Source organism: Anabas testudineus, chromosome 17 (genome assembly GCF_900324465.2).
Source record: "Anabas testudineus chromosome 17, fAnaTes1.2, whole genome shotgun sequence".
In the NCBI taxonomy this organism is placed as follows: domain Eukaryota; kingdom Metazoa; phylum Chordata; class Actinopteri; order Anabantiformes; family Anabantidae; genus Anabas; species Anabas testudineus.
The window spans coordinates 15,486,483-15,507,493 of record NC_046626.1 but is presented as its reverse complement, the minus strand read 5'-3'; the positions used below and the strand labels follow the sequence as shown (position 1 = coordinate 15,507,493).

At 35.5% G+C, this 21,011-nt stretch overlaps 1 protein-coding gene across 1 annotated transcript; it reads left to right on the top strand.

Annotated features, from left to right (window-relative positions):
* The first annotated feature begins 681 nt into the window (after nt 1–681).
* On the top strand, nt 682–16,675 carry LOC113171924 (macrophage mannose receptor 1-like). The gene is made up of 31 exons (XM_026374660.2): nt 682–916; nt 1,489–1,845; nt 2,214–2,384; nt 2,622–2,777; nt 3,387–3,497; nt 4,489–4,623; nt 4,748–4,924; nt 5,140–5,297; nt 6,066–6,179; nt 6,448–6,563; nt 6,657–6,805; nt 6,899–7,098; nt 8,071–8,186; nt 8,467–8,539; nt 8,630–8,783; nt 8,928–8,966; nt 9,563–9,726; nt 9,842–9,903; nt 10,312–10,412; nt 10,591–10,739; nt 11,170–11,272; nt 12,114–12,241; nt 12,474–12,518; nt 12,663–12,765; nt 13,228–13,460; nt 13,766–13,931; nt 14,446–14,610; nt 14,789–14,905; nt 15,177–15,332; nt 15,865–15,894; nt 16,037–16,675. The coding sequence occupies exons 1-31, from the start codon at nt 682–684 to the stop codon at nt 16,282–16,284; spliced, it is 4,431 nt and encodes a 1,476-aa protein (XP_026230445.1). The 3' UTR covers nt 16,285–16,675.
* The last annotated feature ends 4,336 nt before the right edge of the window (nt 16,676–21,011 follow it).

The window sequence follows — 21,011 nt, the reverse complement described above, 5'->3', positions numbered from 1 at the left end:
TGCATTTAAGATGATAAATATGACACAAAACGTCAGCATTTGAGATTTCATTGCTCGGCATTTACACCTAGATATATATACAACATAGAACATCACACAATATGTCTCAGGTCAATCAAATCACTCAAAACTAAGCAAAAAAAAAAAAAAAAAAAAAAAAAACTGGAACATGTGGCTGACAGGGGTTTACCCAAGTGAATCCTATGAATTAAATTAGTGTCCCACATCTGAGGACTGAAAACCAGAGCGCTTACAGAGAAATATATTGAAAATACATAGTAGGAACTTCCTCATGCAACACAATGATGCAAAATCAGCCATCATTCCATTTCATTCATGAGGGAAACATTGGAAGTATTAGACTGGTCAATCACCTGACCTTAGCAACAACTGAAGGTTGCAACCTGGAAAGCATGGAAAAGACAAAATCAACAATCTATTGTGTTAAGCAAACTAATTGGTAACAGACATCTTTCCAAGAAAGATGCTGGTCTAGACCGCTGACCTTGATGAGTCACATTTAGCCCAGAGCTCTTACAAATCACTTTTCAGGGGCATGTGAATGTGAATTGGGACCTTTCTGACATTTGTTGACTGTGACATCCGTGTGTGCAAGTGTGTGTGTCTGTGTGCCCCTACTTCCTTACCACCCCCCCCCCCCCCCCTTTTACCAGTAGCAAAATGTTGAAATGTGCCAACCTGAAACATGACACTTACTCAATGAAAAGAAAAAAAGGGACTGTGTCAGTAGTATTAAGATTCCCTCCTTCTCAATGTCATGCTCATAAGTCTTCTGCTTGCAATGCATGGACAATGTCTGCTGCTCTGAGACTTATCAGAAGAATGCTGACCTTAAGGATAACTCTAGCAGCCTTTGTGCTCTTCATCCCAATGTCTCTGTGTTCAACAGATCAGGGTACAGTATGCTATCAAGCTTTCTTAAGTCAAATATTCTGTATGCAAGTCTTTTGTTGCAGGTGTATACTGCAAATGCTTCTCAATTGTCAATATGTCTTGACTCCTATCAAAATAAACCTCATTAGTTTTGCTGCATATTTTTTGCTTGATAGAAGGTATTCAATTAACTGCTTGTGCTTTATTTGTGAACCATTTAAAGTAAAATGCAATTATGTCCTGTGAGGACAAGGTAAATGTAAACTTGTCATTACAAAACACTGCTTTGAAAGTGCAAGTTTAGGCTAAATAAGCAATTGACACATGTGCAGTATTAATGACTGTGTGCTGAGTGTGTCCAGTCTGTCACAGTTGAACAGGAAACAATGCTTTAAAGGGAGAAGTTGCAGAACAAAACAAAGACTCCTGCAAAAACATGTCTACCACAATCTGACAACTTGTAATTTTTAACCAAAGTTAATTTGGAACAACTACATAACTAAATGCATTTATTAGATACATGTCAAATACAGATCTGAAATGAAGATACAACTGTGTGCAATATAATTTAAACTTTTACATTTCTATATGCAGAGGCCACATTCACACTCACCAACAAGGCCACAGGCTTTTGTTTGGTGAAAAGACTTACCCGCTGCCTTGACCTGCGCTGGACAACCAGTGACAGACTTTTTGTTACCCTATCTAAAAAGTGCCTGGGAGTACAAGGCAAAACTGTGGGGAGTGAAGTTACCCTCTATGACTGTGACGAGAAGAGTGACCTCCAGAAGTGGGAATGCAAGAACGGAACACTCCTCGCCCTCAAAGGCCAAGAACTTTACATTGAAGTCAAAGCTGATGAAACACTTGCTCTCTCCAAAACTGTCGGGCCAAATAACCACCTCACAATCACTGGGACTTCCAGTGGTGCCTGCACAAAAACGTACAGAGGTAAAGAATAAAAGATCTGCTTTAAAGTGTACAGCCACTGGAAACAAAATGTCATACAGTGTCAAACTAATTTTCGCTTGTTAAGAACGCTAATCAAATAAAAATGTCCCATTTCAGACTTTGGCCACTGTAGTCCCTGCTGCTGTCAACTTATCATTGTTTAACACATATCCAAGTTGTGTGTGAAATATTAGTGACAACAGTACTAGTGGTTGATTTTGGCTGTGAAAGTCTACCATTATATACTATACTATAGGTCTGTTCTAAAAAAGTCTGGCAGAGCAACATATTTCTAAAAAAATATTATAATTGTTTGCCTCAGTTCATTTTAAACATATTAACATATCAATTGCTTTTTCCTCTTTCAGAATATTACACCATTGAAGGAAATGCAAATGGAAGGATTTGCATGTTTCCCTTCATGTATAAAGACCGTTGGTTTGGAGACTGTACAACGTATGACTCTTCAACAAAGCGACCTTGGTGTGCCATTGAAACAAAAAATGAGCGTGAACAGTGGGGATACTGCCCAACTTCTTGTGAGTATTGCATTTAAAGTTTAAATCTCACCACACTGAGCAGAAAATAAATACATGTTGTGCATGTTATATTTATCTTTTGGCAGGTAAATCTGGTTTGCGAGCATACATTATATGAGATTTTAAGTTACTCTGATCTGTCAACAAAGCAGGACTTTATTAAGAGCATAACTTTATATTAAAATAATAAAGATTCAAATGTGTAAATGACTTAAGATTTCCATATTTCTGTATCAGCCAGAGAACACTGGGCAAGGAACCTCGTAACAGGAGCATATTACCAGCTCAACACACAGTCAGCTCTGACTTGGTCTCAGGCTGAGAAGAGCTGCAAACAGCAGGGAGCCTCGCTAGTCAGTATCAATGATCCCAATGACCAGGGTTATATCTCAGGTAAGGTGCCACCCGGTGGAAGTGTCACGGTATTGAAACAGATACAGGGTTTGAACAGAATAATTACATATGCTTATATTCAAATTAGGTTGAAATAAAAAATAAATGTCTTGTTAATTTAAATAACCCCTAAATTACCACCACTTTGTGTCTCATGGATAAAATGACTACAAGTAACTTCTGTGATAACCTGTACCTTAAACATAAGTTATTACAACCAAAGAATAACAGCAGAACCTTGGAATAAGATCAATTTACTTTTCCCTAAATAGTTCAATGACTGTGACACTATGAGCTTTAAGGGAAAATATAAAGTAAAGTCAGTACTGAGTTTACAGGGTGACATTTTATACAATTGTATACATTTTTTGGTGCACCAATTTATTTCTGATAATTTACACTACAAAAGATTTTGAACACTGACACTCATCAGGGACAAGATTAATCTTAACAGTAATAAACTGTGAGATTCTTGTGTTATGATGCTTTTTGACTGTGATTTTGACTTTTTGTTAAGCAATGAAAAAGAGGAAGAAAGTAAAAGAGGAACAAATTCTTTACTCTGTTCTTTTCTTTTTGTTTTTCCCTCTTAACCACATAAAAACATAGCACTATTGGGATCACGGAAACATAAACTTTGGATTGGGGTGGTCCAGGACCCAGAACATGGCTGGCAGTGGTCTAATGGGAAACCTTACCGTTATCTGAGATGGAGTACTGGTAAGTCTTAACTCAAGACTCAAAAAGTATGTGAACCTTCTGAAATGTGATAGTTTTCTGCATTATTTATTTAATTTATAAAATGTAACCTGATAAGTCAAGAGTATTAACAAATATGATGTGGCTAAAATATTAACACAAATACAATTCTCATCTTTCATGTCTTTATTGAAAACAACCTCATAGTGCAAGTGGAAAAAGTACGTACTGTAGACTCATGTACACAGATGTTAACCAGTTCCAATGATGCCTTCTAATCTTTGGCTGTCTCTCTGGGTTGCTTCTTTACCTCATTAACAAGTGTTTGTTGTGCTCTTGGTTTCATTTTGACTGGCCGCCCACTTCTTGGTAGAATAGCCACAGTCTTAAAGTGTCTCCATTTGTAGATTGTTTGCCGAACTGTAGGCTGGTGAATTTCTAAAGTTTTTGACATCACATTGTAACTCTTTCCAGCTTTTTGTAAATATTCTTGATTTTAGATCCTCTCAAAGCTCCTTTTGACGAGGAATGGCTGACATAAGTGTATTCTTCTTGTGCGGAGCAAACTAAAAAAGTGTTTTTTGTCGAAGTAGCTCTAGTCCACACCTCCAAACAAATTTTCTTAACTTATGCGAACACCTAACACACTAGCTTTTTTCGAGGTAAAAAAAGGTTCGAGGTCATACATACTTTTTCCACTCACACAATTGAGACATGAAATATCAGAATTTTTTTTGTGTTATTACTTTAGGCACATTATATTTGTTAAAACTCTTGACTTAGATGACGATCAGATCACATTTTATGACCAATTAATGCAACCATAAGTTCACATACTTTTTCTTGCCACTGTATGTAAAATGCTCTGTTGGACGTATGTTAACTATGGCCCGATACATTCTGAGCTATACAGTTTGTACAATTTCACCTTGTAACTTCTTCAATAGTTCTACTGTATATGATCACCACTAGCCAAGAAGGAAAGTCCAGTTAAACCATCATCTTGTTTTAGGACATCCACTTCCCAATCCAGGACATAACTGTGCATTTCTTGACACCGCTGAGCAATATTGGCAAAGTTCTACCTGCAACAAGAAAATGGGCTACATCTGCTACATAGATGGGGCCCCACCAACTCCTCCACAAAGTATAGAAATACATTTCACTCTCTTCTAATACATCCTCATCTGGCTATTGTAATGTTTCTTTATATGTTACATGCACTGTGTAATATCAGGCACTCAATCACCCTCTGTTATTTCTGTTCTCAGTTGAACAAGGATTTTGTCCGAGCCCTTGGATTCCCTACAATGGCCACTGTTTCTACCTTATTCGTACTTCTAAAACATGGTCTGATGCTCAAAAAGCTTGCCGAAAAGAACACGGAGACCTTGTGAGCATCCGCAATGTGGAAGACCAAAGCTTTGTCATCTCTCAACTTGGATATGGTATGTGAAGGCCATAGACATGAAAACAGTCTAACCTTAACAATCAGATAAGAAAGTGCTGTTCTGTGTTTCACTTGAGAAAAAACAACAACATCAATTTGTTAAAAACATCCTATTAAGACCTGCTGAAAGATTTAATTATGACATTTCATTCAAAACAGAATGTTAATAATGTAATCCAATCTACAGTACACATTTCACTATGTTCTCTACAGGACCCAGTGATGAACTTTGGATTGGACTGAATGACAGGAAAACAGAGGGCCTGTTTGACTGGAGTGACCAAACCACTACTGTCAGCTTTACTAGCTGGGAGTCAGGGAACCCAGATGTGCTCAATGATGTAGAAGACTGTGTGCTCATCAGGGGAGAGGTAAGGAGCACAGTGTGGATGTGATTCTACACATATAATATATCCTTTGGTTGTACATGGGGGTACAGGTGCAGACAGGTTTATAAATATTGGAAAAATCAAATTTTTTTGGAATTTGTTCTCCAAACACAATCACATTGAATTTAAAATGAAATGAAAGATGTGAGCGAAGTCAAGACTTTCAGCATTAATTCAAAGAATTTGACAAGGGGGTGGCATCAATCCTAAAGGAATTACAGCTATTTTCATACACACACCCCTATTATTGGGAAACCTTATTATTTATTGATTTAAATAATAGAAAATATGACATACAAACAGTTGCTTTACTTGATTACTAATCAAACAGTTAAAAACTCATCAGAGAGATAGAAAGAAAAAATTGGGAGTGGCAAAATACCATTCTTAAAAAGAAGGAATTAACTGGCAAGGCCTGGACGACCACAGAGAACTACCATAGTGGATAACTTCTGTCCATGGTGAAGAACAACATTTAACCTTATCAACTTGAGTGTTATTGATTAAAATCTAGCATTTGATCATGGCTAAGGCTTCCAGACTCACTTTGTTTTTGTTTTTTTGCAAAGTATTAAAAGGACTATTAAAAGCAAATAAAACACAACGTAAGGTCAACAACTATAATCACGGTCCAATAAAGAAGTGTTTTTTCTACATCTAAGGGGGAAAAGACATGTAGAGAAATGTATAGTCTATCCATCCAGAACATCTAATCTACAAATATGTTTTTACTGCGTTTTATTCCTTTAGAATGGCAACTGGGCAGATCGCTCATGTAATGAGAAACACGGCTACATCTGTATGAAACAGAGTGAAACTGAGAGCACTGGAGATGAAGTAAATCTGGACATAGGCTGCGTACCTGTGAGTAACATATATATAACCTATGAAATTATATAAGGCCTTCATGAGCATTAACATGGCTAATTATGATGTATAATTAAACCTTGAACATTAATTTAAAATAAGCTATCCATGCACTGTAGATGTTACATGTGACAGATATTTAAAAGAAGCAGGTAAAACAAAACAAAATAAAACCTTCAGTCTTTGTCTTTTGTATTCTCTGGTGAACTAACAAAACGCATATTTACCATTTTAAAGTAGTGTAATCATTTCTAATTTCCTACAGAATTGGAAAAGACATGGTTCTTACTGCTACTTTGTAGGAACAGATACAAAAACCTTTGACGAAGCTAACGATGATTGCAAGAGCGCCAAATCTTACTTAGCTGATGTTTCAAATGGGTAAGAATGTATCAGTGTTTTATAAGTCACACGATGCTAACATAAACAACTCTGTGTGCACTAACGCATTAATCTACTGTGATCCATTTCCAGGGTGGATAATGCATTCCTTGTCAGCTTAGTGGGCTTGAGACCAGAGAAATATTTCTGGCTTGGACTTTCAAACCAGAAAAATCTTGATGAGTTTGTGTGGACCAACACAGATCAAGTGAGGTTTACTCACTGGAATGCTGAAATGCCAGGTATGGACAATTACGAAATATAAAATTACTCAGATCAGACAAAAAACAGTTCTAAGATTTATATTTGTCAATCTTTCCCCTCAACATATCTAGGTAACCAACAGGGCTGTGTTGCCATGACAACTGGGATTTTGGCTGGACTCTGGGATCTGTTGCCCTGCACAAATAAGGAGAAATACATCTGCAAACACCTGGCAGAAGGGGCCCTTATAACCGTTCCACCACCGACTCAAAGTCCACCACAGTGCGCAGAAGGATGGAATAGAGTTGGAACAAGAAATGTCTGCGCTAAGGTACTAACATGTGTCAACCTTGCCAATTAGATACAACCAAACAACATTTCCCAAAAATGTTTTTGTGTACAAAAAGAGAAAGCAATGATTTACAAATCTCATAAATATTTTTTTACATCCATAATAGAACATAGATTACATATCAAATGTTTGAACTGTGACAATTTACAACAACAATAATAATAATAATAATAATAATAATAAACTTTATTATATAATTAATTTAAAGAAACATTTTCAGTTGGTGAAAGATCTGGACTGTAGACAGTTCAGCAGATGCACTATTGTACTACAGCCATAATGTTGTCATAGATGCAATATGTGGTTTAGCATTGTCCTGCTGAAATATGACTATGAAATATGAATATAAGTGTGACTAGTCACACTGACTGAGTATAATTTTGTAAGTATTACTGAGCCAAGTATTACAATCATACATGTTTCCGCTGTCTATGCACAGAGATTTCTGTAGGTGGTGATATATTCAACATTTATAAGCCTTTGCAATTTTACCTTTAAGAATATTATTCTGGAATTGCTTATATATCCCATCTTTATTGATTCTAATTCTCTAAGATGTTCTTTTTATACCCAACTATGTTACTGACCTGTTGCCAATTAATCTAATTAGTTCCAAAATGTTCTCCCAGTTTTGTCTTAGTTAGTTCCACTTACTTTTCCAGGTCTGCCAGATACTGCTGATACCAGTATTTAGCAGCCAGATACTCATTTCAATGAAATATAATGATGCTATTGATAACAATAACCCATCTATCTCTGGATGGGTGAGGAAGCTGTTTGCTAATAAGTTTGCCTTGTAAACACACTATAATGCAATATAATATTCTCAATCTGTTCCTTCTGCTTCATATGGCAAAAAAAAAAAAAAAAAAAAAAAAAAAAAAAAATCAGTACTCTACTGCTGTACATAACAAATGTATTTTTATGAAGTGTACAATTTTTGTCTTCAAGTTTTTTACAGGGCCTCGTTCAGAAGAGAAGACTTGGTTTGAGGCCAGGGATTACTGCAGGGCCATAGGAGGAGATCTGCTCAGTATTCACAGCGCTGCTGGACTACTAGTTGGACGGTATGAACTAGTTAATTTAGTAAAAGTAAAAATACACGAAACATGGAAATTCCTAATTCAAAACTACTAATTCAGTACTAAATGTCACACTACCTTGGCTGTCACCTCTCCTCAACAATGGCCTATTCTACTTCACCTTTTTCCTTTGCTGTAGTTCTCATCACTTGAATCCAGTTTTCCGATATGATAATTAATTAATGCAAAATTTGTGAATATTGTTTTAAAAGATTTTGAAAAATGTTTTGTTTTGTTTTGTTTGTTTGTTTTTTAAACACTACAGCCAAGGAAGAGCCTGGATTGGACTTCATGTTCCTGATCCAAACATTGGTTATGTATGGAGTGATGGATCCCCGGTTAGTTGTGTGTTCATATTTGTTCATTTTTGTATGAACCGTATCTACTGTAAAATTAAGTAATTTCGTTTTTTTCCTTTACTTTGACAGCTGAACTTCCAGCATTGGCAGGAAGGAGAACCAAACAACTTTAATAATGATGAATCTTGTGTTGAGTTCAGAATGCATCACTATGATATGTCTGGGTCGTGGAACGATCTGAACTGTGAAAGTTATAATGACTGGTTTTGTCAAATCCGTGCAGGTAAAGTTGAGAAAATTCTGTATTTGCGGTGTTTTTTTGTTTTTTTTTTCCTAAGCTGAAGTGGGTGGGAGTTTAGACGCATTCTTGCTTGTTGTTTTAACTTTCTTTTAATGAAACTGACACTACTTTGTTTGCTTTTCATAGGAGTGACTCCAAAACCACCTCCAACTGATAAACCAGCAGGTAAGTCAGCATTGTATAACCAACAATCCCAATTCACAATCCCAGTGTAACAGAATCATAACAAACTGCATATTTGGATGTATATCAGTCACATGTCAAACTATACCCCTTTTTATGGCTCTAGGTGTCAGTTCAAATTTCTAGCACTTCTTTAGTAGGGCTGCAACATTATCATCATCTGTGATTGGTAATTCTTCTGCCTTAATTATTTACATTTTGGTTTGCACATTAAAGTTACAGTCCGAACCCATATATATTCAATTAACTTTATTTTATATTACCAAAAAACGTCAAATCCTTCCTCCTGGGGAGCTATAAAAACAAGAAAACATTTAGTTTTTCTGTTTTGCAAATGGCAAAAAGCACATTTGTAACCCCTCTTTTGAGTTTGATAAATGGTTTGCCAAATTGCAACTTAAATAATAAAGTAACAGTGAGCACAGATCTGCTTGAAAGTTTTAGATAACTTATATACTTATAATTTATTTAAAGAAGCTTTAGAAATGTAGATTTAGCATGTGATGAGGATGAGTAAGTAACATAAACATTCATATAACTTATTGAATAATATCAAGACGCTTCTAAAATCTCTGCAGAGTTTAATACCACTTCAGATGGTTGGATTGAGTGGAGAGGGAATCAGTATTATATTCATCGAATGTCATTGGCTGCGGAGAATGCTCGTCACTTCTGTCAGCAGCAGCACGGCGACCTGGTATCTCTCAGCACTAAAGATGAAAATGTCTTCTTATGGAAACAGGTAGGTATGTTTTGGTTTGGAAAACAGCACATTCAAATTTGACACATACCGGTTGAAGTTAAAACTGTGCAAATCAGGCCTTAAAGCATCTGTCACATCTGCATATGTTTCACAGATTTCCAGAAGCTATGGGTCTTATTATATAGGTCTGTCAGTGGGTCTTGAGGGGTCATCATGGTGAGTATTACAGAATGTAAATGAAAATGAAAGACCTACTTACTATTATCCTTAAAAACCTAAAGATAGTTTTAAAGATTATAGTGACATCAGAAAAGTTTAAATAAATCAGTCATTGTTTTATAAATACGCTGAATATTTTTCTACTGGGATTGTGATAGTGAGAAGCACAGCATTGATGACTGAATGATGCAAAGTAAAAATAGGTAGCGTGGCCTTTTATACAATCTTGTCATAGGAACAGTGCACATCCCTTTTTTTGCCAACACACATTTATCTGTTCTCTGTTTATTTATCATGCCAATATGCATAACAAGATTTAATATCAAGAGTTTATTGTTTACATAATTAAAAATTAAATTAGATATAAAATTAATTCTAAAACTGTGTTTGCTTAAATGATTCAAGGTGGATGGACGGTTCTCCTGTTGAGTTGCAAAGATGGGATGAAAATCAACCTAATTCTAATGCCTTTGATGAGAACTGTGTCACTATGAATTATTATATGGGTACGTAAACTAGAGAAGCTATGCACTCACCGCTTGAAGAATAAGAAATTTAAAAAAGCATTGAACAAAAATAAGATCTTTTTTTTAAATACAAAAACATGTTGCTAAAAAACTGATTTAAGTAATACTGTATGTTGCTGGTGAAATGTTTCTCACTGTTTCTCTGCTGTGCTCATAGGTTTCTGGCGTACTTGTAATTGTGGTCAAGAGCACTATTCCATCTGTAAACGAAGGCAGGCACCAACTACCAACACCACTGCAGCCCCCACAGCTCCTCCAAAAGGTGGCTGCCCAGAGGGGAACAATTGGAAAAAATTTGACTCAAAGGTCAGAAATGACTTGCTTTTTCTAACATTTAGAAAGTGTTTTAACTGTTAAAACCGACTTATTAGTGTTTTTCTCATGTTGGATTAAGTTGTCTAGATACAAAACCATATTGCAACATCCAACAATCTTACAGTAGGCCACCAATTTCATTTTCAGACACACCCTAATTTATAAAGGTCTTGCCCTGGTTGGGATGATGGCAGACACAAAACTGGCATTATGGTTTTCATGTTGCAGAAATCATTGGATCAAACTGACAAAAAGCATTAATGTCAATAAACTAGCCCTTATATTTTAAATCTAAATGGGAACTTTTTCACATCAAAAACTCCCAAACTACCCTCACTAAAATGGGCCAAATGAGCAAGAACACTTTGGCACTTTCATTTGATTTTTATGCTAGAGAATCATTGTTATTTCTTATTTACAGTGTTACAATATCAATCTCAGCAGCAAGACCTGGGAAGAAGCAAGGAAACACTGCCAGGGCCTCAGTGGCAATTTAGTCTCCATTACCACACGACGTGTGCAAGGTACTGTTATTCCATAAACTTTTTTTAGAATGCAAATAAACAAACATTGAGGTGCACAACAAAAAATAAAGTGTTAAAGAACATTCTTGAGTTTGGAAACAATACTAAAAATATTTCTAGGCAACACACAAAGACACAGGAGCAAATTTTATGCCTACAATTTTCGAGAAGTCTTGTGCAGTTAAGCACAGTAAAAAAAATAAAATTAAATAAAAAAAAAAAAAGAAATTTAGTAATTGTACTTTTCCAGATATAAACAAGTAGTACAAAAAAGAATACAAAAAGACATGAAATGTTTTCATGATTGTTCCTTCACATCTTATTTTGGCTTTATAGGAATCGCATATTGCAAGCTTTGTACCTTAATGGTAAAGAATTGCAATGCTGACATGTGTGACTGTAATGTTTCTGTCTGTGTAACTGTGTATATGACAGAGTACATGAGCAAAGCAAATTCATATAGCAGCTTTAAAAACAACAACAATTAACAGCAACAACAACGACAACAAACAAGCCAACCAGAGAGTGTCACTCTATGTCCTGCTCAAGACAACAAAGATTTGGATATCTTGGACTACATGAATGGTCACAGGTCATAACTGATCAAGTTTAAAACTGGCTAATTCTTATCTCCAGCCAACTGACTTTTGCATCCGTGCATAAATCCATATTTTAATCTAAGAAAGCTAAGACAGAGACAGCAAAGGGTGAAGTATGTGGCACTAACAAGAAAGAAATGAAAATGTGTTGAAAGGTTTGCAAAAATTAAAAACAGAAAAGCAGACAAAAAAAATATTATTTAAGTTATTAGTTATTTAATTTCTACCACTGATATTTTCAGCATTTCTGATCACCCAAATGGCTGAAGAAGCAGCTATGGACCTGTGGATTGGTTTAAATGCTAGACAACAAGATGGGTTTTACTGGACAGATGGGAAACCAAGGAGTTACACTAACTGGGGTTATTCTGTAAGTACACAAAGTATCTTTACCAACTGTAATGTAAATCTAAACAAAGCAAAATTATGGAGCAATTCAGTGCTACCTATAAATCCTGTTTAGCATCACATAAGAGTGTGGCTGGTTAAAATAGACTTTCACCCAAAGACAACAGTAGAACACTGCTTTTTGGCTTGGTATTGAGTTAAGTAGTTTTCATCTTGTTTATATTTTGATTTAAAAATTTTCTTCTGCTCTTTAGACAAATCAGCGCCGTCAAGGAACCTTTTATAAAAGATGGAATGAGGTAACATTTCCAATTTAGCTTATAATGTCCAGTTAAATAGTCTTTCTGTTAAGTTTTTAAAATAATGTCATACAAGAAAAAAAATATTAGCTTTAAAGTATTATGTCATAATGAAATCCTAATCTTTCCTCTGTCCTTCATCAGGAAGAATGTGTTGTGATGGCCAGCAGTCATACCCTTGGAATTGGTAAATGGTTTAGTAAGTCTTGCAACGACTCCTATGGATTTGTCTGTCTTCGAAATCTTGGTGAGTTAATCAAATTTTTACTTTTGTTTTTTAAATAGCGTTTTACAAATGAGTCATACATTCTCTTCTTTAATTGTCTTAGAATACAGCCCTAATCTGTAAATCTGACCAAACCTCAGCATTCTTTCTGGATATTTAAAACGTGGTTTAGGAATTTAAAGAATAGCTTAAATCCAGTTACAATTGATTGAGTTATATGACATTAACAATAATTTCTCTAATAATGAAAAACAAAGACTTATCAAAAACAATGACCCTGCTGACATTTCGATAGAATGCCTCTTTTTATCTTGACCTATGGCTTGTCTGACCCTAATCTCTCCATATATTATCTGGTCTGACATTCTTTGTGTAAATTCCTATCTTATAATGACATTAACAGCTTCCAAAAATTACAGTTCATCTTTAGGTAATATTGGGTTTATCACTTAGTTAATTTATTTATTTATTTGCTCTCAACAGATCCAAATACCCAGCCTAAAGCAGACCCAACAATTCCTAACATCTATGTAAGTCTCGGAAATGACAGCATGAAAGTTGTCACTGAAAATCTGACGTGGGATGATGCCAAGAAACGCTGTGCAAGTGAAAAAGCCAACCTGGCTAGCCTACGGAATGAGTGGACACAGGCCTATGCTGAGATTCTTGTTATAAGACTCAAAGCTCCTCTGTGGATTGGACTGAACAAGCAGCAGGTACAAGACTCCAGCCAACTGAAAGCACTGCACATTAGCAAAATAACTTCTACACGTTCATGGCAAAATTACTTAAAGTTTAAGGATTGACAATAAGACATGTTTTTAATGTAAAAAAATATTCTGCTTTCAAGAATGATAAGTCTCTCATTCACAAATTCTGCACACTGAAGGTCATATAGTGCAAAGTAGAGGGTGTTTATATTTTAAGGCATATATTAAACTATCACAACTGATTCTCTAAAATTATTTTAGACAATACATTAAAAAACAAACACAAATAACATATCTCTTCGTGCTTTCAGACTGACGGGTATTTTAGGTATATTGACGGCTGGCACCTGAATTCTGCTAGCTGGGCTGAAGGTGAACCAACAAGCAACCAGCCTTGTGTATACATAGACACTGAAGGAAAATGGAGGACTGCTTTCTGCAATCAGACGATGTACAGTGTTTGCATGCAGTCTACAGGTATGATTACGTATGATTATCTTACATGCTTCTTGTTGCCATAGAATAAGTCATGACCTATAGCAAACCTATATCAAACATACAAATTCTATGAACTGCTGATTTGCTTTAGGTAGAAGGAAAATATATTCTATGTCTTCACTAACAGAAAGGAAATACCATTACATTGAACTTTAGAAAAAGCTAATTCTTCTGGAAATGTGATCTTAAAGTACAGAGAGATAATAAGAGACGGCATCCATTAAATCTGCAAGAAATTGAGTACTTTGTTCAAGAAGGGTGGGTCAGACTAGTGGAGTAAGTGTAATTAAGAGCTACAAAAAAAGTTTTACTGCATACATTTGCATCAAACATGGTGCTTAGTTTTTTCTTTGCTTTGTACTGTTAAGCGGTATCACAGTTTACAGCCAACAGTCATTGTTGTGCTGTGGACAAAAAACTTTATCACTTTTTATCACAAAGTAAGTTTTAAAATTCGATCCGATCACTATATTACTGCCTATGTTGTTTACAGATGTGCCGCCAACAGAGTCAACCAGCTACCAAGGAGTCTGCCCTGAAGAGACAAATGTGGAGTACCACCAGAGTTATTCCTGGCTGCCATTTAAGGGTTACTGTTATTTGTTTGTCACAGAGGAAATTGAGTGGGCAGATGCAGCTAGCAGCTGTGTAAGACATGGTAAGGGACACTGCATTCACAGAAAACTGCATTCTTCAACTTTGGACTGTGTAGATGATATGTATGTATGTATGTATGGTGTGTAGTTTACTGATGTCAGCAGTTTTAAAGCATCTAGTAATACATGTTTGGTAATTTATACAACCACAATGTTCTTGTTTTTTGTTTGTTTGCTTAGGTGGAATCCTTGCTAGCATTGAAGATCCTTCTGAGCAACAATTCATCAAAAGCTACATTGAAATATTTCAAGACAGCTACAGCTCTTTCTGGATTGGTCTGTACAAAACTCACAAAGGTACTACATTCTTTGCGCTTGAGAATATCATTTTAAAGATATACTGCATGTTATGAAACCAACCTGAATAGAAACAAACTGATCACATAAATAAATTGCTTTAAATAATTAAGAGATAAAAAAAAAAAAAAGATTTGAGATTACTTCTTCCCTATTTACTTACACCTTGACAGCATTACCACAGTAGGCAAAGTACAGTTCCATCATTATATCATTTGGAAAATTATGAGAAAAATAACATAACAAACCACGTTTCTGTTTGGCTTTATAGGGACATGGAACTGGTTGGATAAAACAGTCATGGACTACACTAACTGGGCTCCAGATGAGCCTGATTCTGACTATGGAGAGATCGGAGCCATGGATGGGTTATGGAGGTCAGGTCATAGATGGCATGACAGAGCATACATCTGTGAAACACCAAAAGGTAATGTCATCATACTCATGTAGCCTAATAAAGTCTTCAACTTTATTTCTTCAACCAATTTCATAACTTGAAATCATCAATTCCTTAGCTGAATTTTACCAAAGGTTAAAATCCCCCAAATTCCTCCTCTTTTTTATCCCCACATAGGTAAAAATACATGATGGGATCCATTCAGTGTCTTTTTATACATTTATTAATGTCTTTTTAGGTTTCAACATGAGCCATCTAGCTACATTTATTTAATATGCTTATTGTACTAGATGATAGCACAGCAGACCTTTCTTGATGGCTAACAATGTTGATGAGTTATTGACGTTTCATATTTTAAATATTAATATATATATACACACACAAAACACACACACACACAATGCTAACTCACTTATAATCCAACATTTTTAAGTGGATACAACATACAAATTATGAAAACTATACGACAGATGTACTATATATTCCTTTAAACGATTATTTACGTTATTATTATTAGTGACATTGTCATTATTAACAATATGTTTCCCTTCTTACCAACTAGTGATACCCACAGATTCTGAAAGAAAACCTGGTAAGTCACAATTTTGTATCTCCTTAAGTTATGTAGTATTACTAAATATTCAATAATAATATTTATGATAAAGTTACTGTTTTTTAAGTTACATGCACTTTTTAATCGTTTTAACATAAAAACTCTTCTTGAATCTGTGTAGAACCTCATGGAGGTCTGGATCCTCGCAGTCGTGTCCACACAACTTTGGTAGTTGTATTAATCATTATTATTACTTCTACACTGATAGTTGTTGCATTCTTCTTCTACAAGAAGTCCCCTCGTCCTCTACCCACCTTTGACAATCCACTCTACTTTGATGGTCAACGATCCACGCCTGATGTGGTTGATACCAATAAAATGATAGAAAATGCTGAGGTAGAAAACCCCGAGCCTATTATAACTCTGTGATTTTTAAAGTAGCAGAATCTTTTTTTTTTGTTGTATCCCAGACTGATGTATTTTACTAAGTTGCTCAATTTCTGTTTTTGCTTAGTTTTATTTTATGTTCAGTTATTTAACAATATGTCACCAAGTGTGAGGTGGCAATGTCTAACCTCATGGAACAGAACAATTCAGGCTCTAGGAAGTCTCAATGTACATGTACACTCAACTGTACAATCAATTATAATCTATAATTGAATGTACAGTACATAATTGCTACAGGTTATGCTTATCTGCACTAGATGATGTTCATTGTTTGGACTGTGTAAAAAATCTGTCACTGTTAAATGAGCTTTAAACTCAACAATGAATGTTTACTTAGAGTTATTTCATATTAAATAAAATAACACAATCTCAATGACTCTCTGGTTTTAAATGCTGGGACTCACCTATAGTAAATCATAAGCATATTTTTATGTATAGAAAGTATTTGTTTTTATAAACTGGAGTAGACCCTCTGAACAACTAGGAACAGAGCAGCTTAGTTGACACAGCAAGAACTTTATGTAAAACCTTTTCTTACTTGAACTTTGAATTTTGACATAAATACCTAATTACCTAATCTCAAATTCCCAATTTTTAATTCTCATCAATTTCTGTTGATGTATTGTGTACTTTTATAGTAATTATAGTACAGTATAGTACCATCTCACAGATATGTGCTAGTCTATTATGACAGAAATACATTTCTTTAATACCTAGGAGTTAAAAACTCGACAGTTAACATGAAATGAGACTGAAGGGTTTTGGCAGAACAGAGTGGATCGATTTTGAATGTGGGCACTAGCTTAAGTTGCATATTGTAGCTATAATCAAACAGTGATTCCAACACCGTGTCTACTGTCTAACTCTGGTAGATGAACAAATAAGATGAGCCCCTAAGCTCAGTCAGTATGTTCAATATGTTTCAGCGACTGAGTGCATTTCAGCAGATATGGGAGAAGTAGATGACAGAGGAGTGGAACAAGAACTGGGATCACCATCAGATCAGAGTAGAGAGTTTCAAATGTGTAGTGTTACTGAACACTACAGACAAGTAGCAAAAAAATCTTCTTCTGCACATTGTACTTTAATGAGGTCATATTATATTTCTACTGAAATAGGTTTAAGGGGTTTCCAATTCCAAAAACTGATGACCATACACCATGTCATGACCGAATGACATGGTGTATAGTCAACTACTTTAAAACTCATGCCTCTTGCCCAATGACAGCTGGGTCAACAGTCTTCACTGTTGTCTTACATTTTCTTCTTTTGGAAAAGTAAAGTTAATATTCTTTCATTACCGAGAAAATACTATAACAACACGTAACAACCACTCTCTAAACACACAAAAGTATGGCTAGTCCCGAGCAAAGCAGTAGAAATACTGCCAACCAGAGCTTAAGCTGCGTACTTCCCTTTATGGGTGAAACAGCAGAGCAAATGGCCATCGTGGCTTTCCTGTGCTTTCCCATGCTTTTTCAGTGTAAGCAACCTTTGGCAGGTAAATAATAGAGCAGGCATGTCAAGATATCTCTTTTTGATGGATAGATATTGTTCCAGAAATAATTAGATGATACACTGATACACACTTTACATAATACACTGCTCTTTGTTTGCTTTTCTGCACACAAACTCTTATGATTATGGGTGTCGCACACATAAAATTTTCTTATGACAGTAACAGTTGCGTTTTAGTCAGTCGTGAAAGTGTTTAGGTCATATTTTGTACTGAAATAAAAGAAAACAGTGCAGCAGCACAAAAACTGTCATTTATTGTTAACGTCCAGCAGCAACTGCCCATATTGTCCTGCCCCCCTTGATACTTTACACACTATAACTGTATTTAATACTGCAGTTGGATGAAACCTGAATTTTATTCACATGGAAAAACAGACTGTGCTGACACAGACAGCAACCGTCTATAACGTTTACGTAAGTACCAGACCCAAACGTTAATGTTGCCCAACTGTTTTACTAGCAATGTATTTGTCCAGCCAACTCATCGACCGTTAGACCTGTAACTCACAACTAGTTTTCTTACTGTTGGCCACACATACTCACAAGGGCCACTTCCTCTTTCAGTGACTCAACTACACTACATTCTTCTATCAACTCTGTATGTAATTTACTGTCAACTCTGGTGTCAAACACAGTCTATACTTGCAAGAAGCAGGGAAGGCAAAAGTACACACAGTCTTCCCTCAAGTAGAAGTAAAAAAAAAATGGTAAAAGTAGTACTGATTCAACTTTGTAGCCCTTTGAGGCACATTTCTACCAGCTGTTACCCTGAGAAGCTAACGAAAGCTCAATTTATATTAATATGATTCCAAGACTATTAAATGATAATGATAATGACATACTTTATTGATCCCCTTGGGGAAATTGTTGTTTGGACAGCTGCAGTAGATGATGGCGCTACTGTGAGGTTTCAGTGTCTTGTCCAAGGACACCTCGACATATAGCCAGGAGGAACCAGGAATGAAACCCTGGGGTTTATAGACGACTACTCTACCAACTGAGCTAACTGCGGCTCCTAATAAGAAATACGGGTGTGGCAAGATAAACATAATAAAAGTATTTTATAATGACCTACTGTTGGTAAGTCACATGAGCCTCTAGTGAGTCCAACCTCATTCCAGTTACTGTCAGGCTTTGTGCACTGGTTTGTCCAGCGCTCTGCATCTTTCTGCATTATGCTGCCTCCCCAGCAAACCGCAGCATAAAACAGCACACTTGCTACTGTAGTATAAAACATTTGTAGCATCTTCCTGCAGATGTCTAATGAACTAAGCTGCCTTAGGGGGAAAAGACATCTCTGACATTTTTTATACTGTACATCTGTGTGAAGTGTGAACATTTTCTATCCATAGCAAAATATAAATAATGAGAAACGCATAAAGAAGAGGTAGACCAAGATAGCAACAACCTCCAACAGAACCAGGCTGAAAGGTGTGTGGCCATCTGCCTCGACCGGATTTAAATTTTCATCATGTAATGTGTATAAAGTGCAGATTTATATTATGTGCAAAAGTTGAATTTTCTCATGAAAATATACAATATATAGTATATTAAAAAAAAAAAACCTGGAAACTCTACTTAAGTACAGTACCAAAGTATTACTGTAGTTAAGTGTAAGTATATTGAAATACTATTCTTATCGATATATAAGTGGATACACATGTTATACCAATAACTGTTTTGACAGAGACAAGTACTGCTAAGACACTCTAGCCTTGCAAAACACAATCCAGAAGTGTGAAAGCTCTTAGTAGCCATACATTACGTGACATTAATCTTAATATTAATCTCTGCCTTTTTGTTAACTGTAGTAAAATGCCATTGATTAAAGTTACAAAGCAAAAAAGCTAAATTTTACAATGCCAGTTGCAAGTTTTCCATTATACAAGCTCTCTGCTCTGGACTATTGACCATGCTGAGATCTCTCTGACTCACAGGATTCAAAAATGCAATAACAGTCACCAAAAAGAGGAAAATCTGGACCCACAACATCAGGAATGAAGCAGCAATCTGCCAGGGATTAAGTTATTACACTAATTAATTGTCTGCTAATTCTAGGGTTTAACCATTAAATAATGGATGGGTTTCACAAACATTTAGTGAAACCCATCTAACATTAATTAATCTAGATTCTAATTACTCAAAACACTAACAAAACTGGGATATCATTAATCAATTGTTGAGAAGTTCATAATCACTTATAGAGCCAAAAAAACAAACAAACAAAAAAAAAAAAAACAGCGCATCAGCATTATGATGGCTTCCTTTTTGTACATATTACACAATACTGTAACCAGAGAACCACAATTTCAAATGGCCAAAATGTTCTGTTCTCTAAACTAAATGTGAATCATATTTAGTTTTGTTAGTCATCATCTGTCCTCGTCTATTTTTCAGTATGGTAGGATCAGACATACAGTCATTAACAATAAATTCTCTATAAAAACCACAAATTTCCCCTTTCAATAGAAATCTTTTTTCCTCGAATATCTGCTTATTCCATATTTTCATTTTATTTGGGCCTCACATAGTTTAAAGCTCCATACATTTGATATTTCCATAAAAACATCTTACTACAGCTATTCTTAAACTTGCCTTCAACAGTCTTGTATAATTATTTTGGCCTAATATGTTGTACAATATTACACCATTCCAAACTGTATTGTTTCTTTTCAGAGGATGAAATTATTTGTTGACATGTCCTTATGACATTTAATTCAAAGCACTGTATACCGACATTGTTAATGTGTCCTTATAGTAGCAGAAGTGTTGTTACAAGGAGGACAAAACATAACATTTCTCAAAGACCACCTCTGTAGGTCAGTGAACAGATTTTTTTCAGACTTATTTAGGTAACATACACTCAGGAATTATTGCTATTTGGGGAAACCATTTTTAAGATGATCACCTTCATTTTTGTTGTGAAACACTACTCACTCAGTACACACTGTATGTGTGTTCCTGGATGAGTAGAGTGCATTACAGCGGAACAGCATCTACATACATCAGCACTCGGATGTAGTTTATTTTGTCCCTCCCTTTTCATCAGAAGCAAAATATTGGCAAAACACATTTGAGATATGACACTATCTAGGCTATGATTCACAAAAAAGACTGAGACAATGTGGGATGACAGGATGTGCCTGTGCTAATAAATGGCCTTCTTTCCACAATCACTCACACTTAGACCC

Excerpts from the sequence above, each read along its gene's own strand:
- LOC113171924 (XM_026374660.2), top strand. The coding sequence starts at position 682 with ATGTTGAAATGTGCCAACCTGAAACATGACACTTACTCAATGAAAAGA. Across the intron at positions 2,778-3,386 it reads TGACCAGGGTTATATCTCAG|CACTATTGGGATCACGGAAA; the intron begins GTAAGGTGCCAC and ends ATAAAAACATAG. Across the intron at positions 9,727-9,841 it reads ATGTCTTCTTATGGAAACAG|ATTTCCAGAAGCTATGGGTC; the intron begins GTAGGTATGTTT and ends TATGTTTCACAG.